The sequence below is a fragment of the Myotis davidii genome, unplaced genomic scaffold, assembly GCF_000327345.1.
Source record: "Myotis davidii unplaced genomic scaffold, ASM32734v1 scaffold6, whole genome shotgun sequence".
Classification (NCBI taxonomy): Eukaryota; Metazoa; Chordata; class Mammalia; order Chiroptera; family Vespertilionidae; genus Myotis; species Myotis davidii.
Genome location: NW_006383011.1, coordinates 8,908,141 through 8,918,328, shown reverse-complemented (window position 1 = coordinate 8,918,328; position 10,188 = coordinate 8,908,141). Strand labels below are relative to the sequence as shown.

The 10,188-nt window shown below is 37.8% G+C and overlaps 1 protein-coding gene across 1 annotated transcript in view; it reads left to right on the top strand.

Annotated features, from left to right (window-relative positions):
• CCDC85A (coiled-coil domain containing 85A) overlaps positions 1-4,496 on the top strand; it is a gene marked incomplete at its 5' end in the record, with an annotated part of 163,139 nt that extends 158,643 nt beyond the window's left edge. The window contains one exon of the mRNA XM_006778578.2: positions 2,775-4,496. Coding sequence (XP_006778641.1) covers positions 2,775-2,864 — 90 coding nt within the window. The remainder of the gene's footprint in view (positions 1-2,774) is intronic.
• Positions 4,497-10,188: the final 5,692 nt, after the last annotated feature.

Below are 10,188 nucleotides of genomic sequence, written 5' to 3'. Positions count from 1 at the left end.
CCCCAGAGGTGATCCACTGATTCACCTGGAATCTCTCTATAGCCATACCCATTTCTGATCATCCCTGTAACCTGGATAGCTTAATAGAAATATCATACACACCTGAAATTATGACTTATTCACCAGTTCACTTGTAACTAGTGAAATTAAACAAATGTCATACCTTTTGTCAAGTGGTTTCTCACTTGTGACATTTTGAAATATATTTTGATAAATAATGTGTTTTATCTTGAGTAGTTGAAATAATAGTTTGCTAACAGTCCTAGAAAAGTAACTTCAACAGAATTGTTACTAAAATTTGCATTCACAACATGAAATAAAATTTTTTCCTGGAAAATGACAAAAAAAAAAAAAAAAGCATTTGGGCCACACACCTAGGGATGCCTGTTGCTTCTCATCTATTGTCTCTGGAATGAGAAAGTTCTGACAGACTGTAGGATTGTAGAACTAGAGGGGGCCACAGAGGTCATCCCCCCAGGGGGTCTCCACAGAGTAGTATGTGGCCCTCTTTCATAATTCAGAGATCTGGGTTTTGCCCCAGACCACGGACAATTTGGATAGCAACTACTGGGTAAGAACCCCACACTTGCATTTTATGTTTAAAGAAATGAAGATCCCCAAATTTTGTTAATTGTTCAAATTAAGGTACTTGCCCAGATTGTTCGCTAAGGAACAGTTGAGTAGGATTAGACCCAGATCTCCTCTGAGGACTAGCTCTCTCCACTTCCCCAAGTAAAGCTGGGGACTCCTTTTCTTTCCTCAAGAATGAAAAGCAATGCATCTTACATCTCCATTGTGCTCAATGCCAGAAATTCTGTAAAGAAATGCCAGGATTTTCTTGCCTCTTTTTAAATTTTTAGATGAAAGATTTCTGATTTCAAGACATTAGAAATTTTATTTCTTAATCACAGCAGAGACCTACTCATGGTTTGTATCTTGGTTAGTTTGTATAGATCTTTTTGTTTTCCTATATTTAAAAAAAAAGTGTCAAAAGGCTACGTGAGCTGGTGGTGGTGTTTTTCCCCAAAGAAGATATTTTCCTGGAGCTAAAAGCTTGCGCTCCTCATTTGCCTTTAAACATTCTCTAGAAACCTTTTCCAACTCTCAATTGTTATGATGCCCATAATTTGAAAAAAAAGAAAAGCCAGCCCAAGTCTGACAGTTGGCATTCATATATTTGGAAACTACTTACAAGCCAAGAGAAAATAGTGTTGATTTAAAATATTGGCATCACCATTATAAATTATATGAACATTGAAAATACAAAGCAAATACTGGAGAAGAAAAGTATGGGTTTTTTTTTTTAATGTTTAAGACATTTGCATTGATAAGTAATTTCTTAGAAACTCACTAAGATTGTGGAACCCCATGCTTTTATAATAATGTCACAGACATACAGAACTTTCTCATGATGTAAGATCAGTTATAAAACTCAGAACTTAAGAGAAGTTTTGCCTCAGTTTCTGATAGTCCTCCTGAAGATAGGTTGTTGACATCTATACAATGAAAGACTGTTATTCACAGCATATCATGTTACTAGCATGAAGGGCTCTAGTCTCTTCCCAAACTGTACCACAGAAATACATATATTGGTGTGTTTTTTTTAATCTTAGGTTTCTCTGTTTGACTCACAAATTCCCTGAGAACAGTACAAAAACTTGATTGGTCATCAACCTGTTCTCCTCTTAGTTAACAGGTCAATCATTCATTGGCTTAGCTCAATTCTGCCTGCTCTGTGCTTCCTTTTACCACACAGCCCCTTGCAGTCTACAGCTGAGTACTTGCAGACGGGTTGCGTTGAGTTGTAACCATCTAATGCTTTGTGTCTGTGATTGAGGTCTTGAGTTTACCCTCCACTTCTAAACCAGAAATGTAAAGCATGCTGGAGAGATGTAATTATATTTACAATTTAAGGGCAAGAAAGAGATGCTAGCTTGGCTTCCTGATTAGATGTGTTTGTACCTCTTTTCAGTCAAGCTATTAAGACTGAGACTCTCCTAATTCCCGTGAGTACAGCTTGAGCCATCTATTGCTATGACATTACATTCCTTTCCAACAGTTGAGGACCATAACAACTCTCCAAATGAGACAGGACATTTCTGTCACGTAAGAGTATCTGCTAGAACATAGAGACTAACAGTTGCATTGGCTTACAAATGAAAGACAGAACCCTGTCTTATTCTTACTGGGTATCTCTGTAGTGTCTGCTCTATTTAAAAGGAAAACAAACACAGTCTTTGAATAATTAATGAACCAACTGGCTTTGTGTTCATGATATAGTCATGTACATTATTGTGGAATTAATCAATGTGAGCATAGTCTTTATAGTGAAACACCCTGGGAGGGTTATGATTGTTACTGTGTGTGAATGTTTTCCATTTATTCTTTGCTTCTAGTGCATAGCTAGACTTAATCACATTGGGAGCTTTTAAAAAATACAGATGCCTGCACCTCACCTCCACCAATGCAGTCAACCTCCGAGGGTGGGAGTTCCTGTTTAGCGTGCAGCTAGAGTGGAGTATCACTCAAATACCTAGACTAAGTTGGCAATCCATTCTTTAATTTTGACCTTGGTGGTCCAACACTTGAGTAATTCTTGTGATTTAGAAGCTTGCACCACATTTTACTTCCTTTGTGTTTGAGCTCATTCATGTGGCTATTTTGTCTCTTGTCTTCACATTCATCTTTGCCCCTCTCATAGATCTCCCTTACCAGTAAAGACACACACGTCTTTGTGGAAGAGAACAATTAAGACGTTTTCTTTTCTTTTAAAGGTTGTGTGGAGGAAACTTGGAGATGCTGCAGGTTCGTGTCCTGGGATTAGGCAGCACTTGTCTGGCAACCAGTACAAAGGACCAATGTGAGAAACTCTCTTTCAAACACGAGGTCGCCACTGCCAGGAATAGGTAACAGGAAAGAAGAAGAAAAGAGTGGATTTCCGCAAACCTGAACTTATGGAGTGATTGCACATATTTTCCCTCTAAAAACCTTTAGTATAACTAAAGCTGTATTTTATGTCTCTCGCTTTGATGTCTACAATAGTCAATTTCAAACAAGGTAGCTTTGAAAGTCACCATTTTGGTACCAATATTTTCATTAGAACTAAAACGTTTTTGACTCCTTAGCTTATAATTGGGAAAAACGCATGATTGGAAGGGTACAGTAGAGCCTTGGTGGTTGATAGAGTTGACTCATTACATTTAATGTGGGAGTTTCCTACCATGTCGTATTGAAAATAAGAAGAGGTAGTATCTTCCAGCTTCCCAAGTTTGAGACTTGAGTACCTAATTGTTATATTTTTAGTCAACAAAATACTAGTTCCTGCCGCATAATTTAGGTGCAAGGTAAGATAAGGTTTCTGGGGTTTTGTTTTGAGGTGCTAAAATGTCACATAAATTCTCCTTAACAGCTGGTAGCAAGACTTTATATAGAGTGATTATCAGAGAGTACCACTTATTTCAAATGATCAAATAAATATATCTTTTCTTTTAATCTTGATGTATTTTTCATGAAGACATGCCTTGGGGACATGTCCATATTCATTCAGTGTACCCATTGATGTTAATATTACCAATTTCAATGGAAGAACAAGCAAACATAATTTTTCTAAGTGTTTTCAGCTGTGAGATGTCAATTTCTACAATTTAGTTTCTAGACATGCTGTTATATTTAATAAACTTCATGTAAACTTTAAAATATTGCACTGCATTTATGAAAAGCTTTCTTTGTCTACAGCAGCTATCTAATGTTTTATGAAACTGGCGCATGCCCTTGATTATTGAGGCTAAAAGCTTTGTTCAGGCTGCTTGAGGTTTGAAAAAGAGGTGTGCTAGCTTTGCTTAGTTTCTTATTTTTGGTATATATAATATTAGACTGTGCGTATCGGAAATGCTATGATAGGTATTTTGTGTTTCTTCAAATGCAACGACAGTTTCCTGTATGAATGTGCAAAAGGCCTGTGACAGAATGCTAAATTTTTACTGTGGTTTCAGATTATAAAAGTAGGAACGCAACAATTCCCAGTTTTCAGATTTCTTCTAAATTATTCTATTGTTGTTTTTAAATGGGCTCATTAGCTTAATAATTGTCAGTTTTTAGAATGTTGTGATGAAAAACCAGTACTTTGCTTTCAGAAAACATTTATGAATTAATTTACTATAGAATAATCTCTAATTCTCATAATTGGGTTACCATTTAAGGCTATCTTTCTATCTTTTAAGTATTACTACTTTGTAAAAGAAAATTGCTTGCTTTATTTACACCTTCTCTTATTAGAAAAAAAGCTTTCATCCTTACATTGTTGTATTCCTACACTCTGAAGACATTTAAAATAAGTTTTTGTGCCTGCAGAAGCTAATACAAGGAACACTGGTCTTTTGACAAAATACTTGTGTAAATTTTGATACTGTATTAAAACTATTTTTTTAAAGTTCTGCATAAAATTGAGTATTAAGTATGTGTTCATCTTAGCACTGGTAATAAATTATTTAATCTCATGGTGGTTTTTTTTTCTTCTTCTTCAAAATGTTTTTCCTAAATGAGTTTTCTGTAGTAACAAAATACCTTCATGCTCTTGTGTGGTGATGATAGTACGACAGATGCCTTTGTTTTATATTTAAGATAATAAGTCATGTTTTTAAACATGTTCACGAGGGATTTAGTATTCAGATATATAACTCACTATTCTCTATTATAATGTAGTAAAAATTTTAGAATATTTTTAATTAGTTTGTTACAAAACTTCATTTGTTATTTTAATTCATATAGATTAAAATTAAACCTAACTCAACTCTATTATTTAAAAATTATCAGAAGGAAATTTACTGGAAGGGAAATACAGAGGCTAAGTTTTTAATTTCTTTAGTATTTTAGGAAGCAGTAATATAACGAAGGCATAAATTGGAAAGCACTGACATGCATGATAAGAGAACATACTTCTTAAAAATGACTATTAAGATTGTGGAATAAGGCTTCCTACATTTAGCATTAGCTCCAACTTTTAATGACGTAGTAGATGTATAGTCCAGGGCCTGAATGCCTACTATGTTTGTCAATAAAAATGAGTGGCACTGTTCTCTTATATGACCAGTGTATGATTTTATTTTCCCTAGAACAAATGTTAATTTCTGGGCAGAATAGTTTTTTTCCAGCTCTGAAGCTGATACGTAAGAATCCAAGAATTTTAAGTTTCTAGCTTGCTCAAACTTGTTGATGGAAATCAACTATAGGAAGAAAGGTAGGAAAATCACAAATGGTTAGGTTTGATCGAGCAATTGAGTTGATACCCCTCCCCCAGGAACTGGCTTTTCAGGCCATTTCACAATGGACAGTCCCTTTGCTGAGACCACATTACACTTGCGGTGACCACATTCCATTATCTCCCCGCTGGGTATGCACAAATAATTCTCCGCCCAGAAAAAAGCCCGCCAAAAGTCCTTTTACAGCTGCCGACTCCCGTCATTGGGTGCTGGAGCCATCCAGGCTCAGCCAGCTGGTGTGGGGGTGATCGAATAAATTCATCACCACCCTGGCCGCATGCGTTCCTCCTTCGGCAACCTAACGCAAATGTGGGGAGATGAACCAACATGCTACTGAACTGGATTTAAAAAAAAAAATCCACAATGGCAGCGGAGTAAGTGGAAGCTACACCACCTCCTGCCAGGACCAGCCTGGAATTACAGCTAAAGTACTGAACAATCAACCTAACCACAGAATTGGCCTTCTAACCAAGAACTGACAGAAGCAGCCCCATCCACACTGGCAGGAAGGGCAGAGAGGCAGGTGGAAACATGAAAAGAGCTGCACAGTGGAAATCCCAGAGGGATATCTCAGCTGTCTGGGCTCCCCGGCCCAGAGCTACAGAGCTGGGAAGAGGTAACCACATAACATCTGACTGTGAAAATCAGAGATACTGTCCGGCCAGGGAGACGGGGTCTGCTAGAGACACAGTGCCCTCTTACAGGACCAGTGCACAAAATCTCATGTGTGGTCACTCACCCTAGGCTCTGGCAAAGGAAGGGGAGATGGGTTTGTGGATCTGGGAAGAGAGATGAAGGGACAGCCACCAGGATCCTTTGACTGAGTCCCTCTCCCATACTGCAGGCTCCATCTTTTTTGGGTGGAGCACTCCACTCCTTAGGGCGTCAGCTTGAGGGAGAAATAGCCCCACCCTGAGGTTCCCTGCCTGGGCCAGGCACACTCAGTGTGACTGAACTTTGTGTGGCTTTGGGTGGGGGCCATTCTCCCACCATCATATGAACCTGCTTGGCAGTGCCTCCCTGAAGTGGGAGATACACTGCCACCCTCCCGGCTCCTGGTGGCCCCACTCTGCTGAGGTTGGGCTCCCAGCAGAATCTGGGACAGACTGAGCTGTGTGGTTCTAAGATGGGGGCCGGTTTTCCCTCGCCTGCCTGACCAGTGCAGAGCCTTCCCTTCACATTGCCAAATCTTGATTTTTTTGGGCCTGATAAACTCTGCTGGCCTCCCCAAGACCTTGCCCCACCACCAGAGTCTATGGGCACCTCACGGGAGGAGCAGCTAGATTGGCCTACTTTGCTGAGTGGCCTCAAACCCAGTACTGGCAGTGAGTTTGGACCTGCATCAATCTGATGAACACCACTTGCCCCTACCTGGCCAATCACTGAGAACCTACCTCATGCAACTTGGTACTGCCAGAGGCACTTTCAGTGACCACAAAAGACCCTGAGTAGCCACAGCAAAGTCGGAGAAAGAACAAAGTTGGAGAAATCACGGTACCGGATATCAGACTCTACCGTAAGACAGTAATAGTATAAAAACAGTATGATACTAGCATAAAAACAGACATGTCGATCAATGGTACAAAATAGAGAGCCCAGAAATAAACCCACACCTTTATGGTCAATTAATATTTAACAAAGTAGGCAAGAACATGAATAGACTGTCACTTGCCTCATTGCAACAAATCATACTGGGAAAATTGGAAGGATCTATGTGTGTGTGTGTGGGGTGGGTGGGGACTATCTCACCTTCTAGCACCATACACAAGAATAAACTCAAAATGGATAAAGACCTAAATGTAAGGCTTGACAGCATAAAAATTTTAAAAGAAAACAGGAAGTAAACCTCAGACATTTCTCATAACAATAGTTTTTCTGCTCCTTGGGCAAGGAAAATAACAAAAACCAAACATATGTGACTACATCAAAGTGAAAAGTTTTGCACAACAAGAAGAAACCATGGTGGGAATGCAGATTGGTACAGGCACTGTGGAAAACAGTATGGAGTTTCCTTAAAAAATTAAAAATGGAACTGCCTTATAATCAGCAATTCCAATTCAGAGCCCAAAACATGATTTAGAAAGAATAAATGCACCCCTATGCTCATTGGGGTGTTATTTACAATAGCCAAGATTGGGAAACAGCTCAAGTGTCCAGTAGATGAGTGGATAAAAGAGCTGTGGTACATTTACACAATGGATTACTATTCGGCCATAAAAAAGGAAATACTATCGTTTGTGAAAGCATGAATGGACCTGGAGAACATTATGCTAAGTGAAATAAGCCAGTTAGAGAAAGATAAATACCATATGATTTCACTTATATGTGGAATCTAATGAACAAAATTAAACTAACAAACAATAGAAACAGACTCACAGCTGGAGGTAGGGGGGTTGTTAGGGAATTGGGTGAAAAGGGTGAAGAGATTAACTGAAGTAAACAGTATGGTGATTACCAGAGGGAAAAGGGATTCAGGGGAGGTAGCAGAGGATAAAGGCGGGGCGAGGGGGGGGGAGATAAATGGTGACAAAGGAGACTTTATTTTGGGTGGTGAACACACAATACAATATAGAGATGATGTATTATAGAATTTAGTACACTTGAAACCTGTATAATTTTATTAACCAATGTGCCCCCCTGAGTAAAATCAATAAAAATAAAAAATCGAATAGTTAAATAAGAGATCAAATGATAGAGACAAATAAAATGTAAATATGACATGCCAAATTTTTTTTTGAGATGCAGCAAAAGAGGTAAGTTTATACCTTCGCAGGCCTACCTCCAGACACAAGAAACATCCTAAATAATCTAATATTGCTCCTTAGAGAACTGAAAAAAGAAGAACACACAGAGTCCAAAGTCAGTAGAAGGAAGGAAATAATAAAAATAAAACTGGGAATAAATAATGCAGAGAACAAAAAGACAGTAGGGGAAAAAATGAAACAAAGCTTGTTTTTTGAAAAGATAAAATTGACAAACCCCTGGCTAGACTCGCTAAGGAGAAAAGAGGCTACTCAAATAAATAAAATCAGAAACAAAAGAGAAAATGTTCCAAGGGTCACCACAGAAATATTGAGGATTGTACAAGGGTATTATGAAGGGTTATCCACTAGAAGAAATGGACAAATTCTAAGTATACAGCCTTCCTGAATCATGAAGAAGTGGAAGAACGTAAGTAGACTGATTTCTCGTGAGGAAATCAAAACAGTAATAAAAAAAAATCACAAAAGTCCAGGATCAGATGGCTTCACGGGTGAATTCTACCAAATATTCAAAGAAGATGTAATACAATTTTTTTTCTTTAACTCTTCCAAAAAGTTGAGAAAGAGGGAATACTTTCTAACTCATTTTAAAAAGCCAGCATTGCCCTGATAACAAAACCAGGCAAGGGCCACACTCCAAAAAAGAAAATCCTGGCTAGTGTGGTTCAGTGGTTAAGCATCAACCTATAAACCAAGAGGTTACTGGTTCTACTCCTGGCCAGGGAGCATGCAGGAGGCAGCAGGTAATGTTTCTATCTCATTGATATTTCTATCTCTCTATACCTTGCCTTTCTTTTAAAAAAATCAACTAAAACATATTAAAAAATAAATATGTAAAAAAATTACAGGCCATTATCTCTGATGACATAGATGAACAAATACTAAACAAATTACTAGCAAATCAAATGCCAATTTAGGAAAAAAGAGCACATATCACGATCAGGTGGGGTTCATTCCAGAGATGCAAGGATGTTTCAGTATCTTCCAATCAATGTGATACACCATTTAACAAAATAAAAGACAAAAGTCATATGACCCCAGAATAGATGAACAAAAAGCATTTGACAAGATACAACATCCATTTATGATTAAAACAAAACTCAATAAAATGGCTATCAAAGGAAAGAACCGCAACATAATAAAAAGCCATATATAACAAGGCCTAGATTAACATATTCAATGGTGAGAAGTTTAAGGCTTCTCCTCTATGATCAGGTAAATGACAAGGATGCCCACTCTGTCCACTGCTATACTGGAAACCCTAGCCGGAGCACTTAGTCAAGAAACAGAAATAAAAGGCATCTAAATTAGGAATGAAGAAGTAAAACTGTCACTGTTTATAAATGACATGATTCTATATATAGTAGAAAAGCCTAAAGACTTCACACACACACACACACCTATTAGAAACAATAAGCAGTAAAGTTGCAGGGTACAAAAATCAATAGATAAAGATCTGTTGCATTCCTATATACTAACAATAAACTATACTTACAATTGCAACAACAACAAAAATCCCTAGGAATAAACTTATCAGAAGAGGTGAAGGACCTGCACACGGGAAACTTCAACATTGTTGAAAGAAATATAAGAAAAATCAACAAAATGGAAAGCTTTCCTGTGTTCATGATTGGAAGAATTAACACTGTTAAAATGGCCATATATTTTAAAACAATATATAGACTTCATGAAATCCCTATCAAATACCAATGGCATTTCTCACAGAAATATAACAAAAAATTCTGAAATTTGTATGAAAACCACAAAACACTCCAAATAGCCAAAGCAATTTTTAGGAATAAGAACAAAGCCAAAGGTTATCACACACCCTGAATTAAAACTGATTTTATAACTACATTAATCAAAACAGTATAGTATCAGATTACAAAACAGTCACAGAGACCAATGAAAATAGAATGAAGAGCCCAGAAATAAACCCACACAGCCCTAGTCTGTTTGGCTCAGTGTATAGAGCGTCAGCCTGAGGACTAAAGGGTCCTGAGTTCAATTCTGGTCAATGACGCATACCCAGATTGTGGGTTCAATCCTTAGTGGGGGCCATGCAGGAGGCAGCCAATCAATGATTCTCTCTCATCATTGATATTTCTATCTCTCCCTTCCACTTCCTTCCTCTCTGAAATCAATAAAAATATAAAAATAAAAAAATA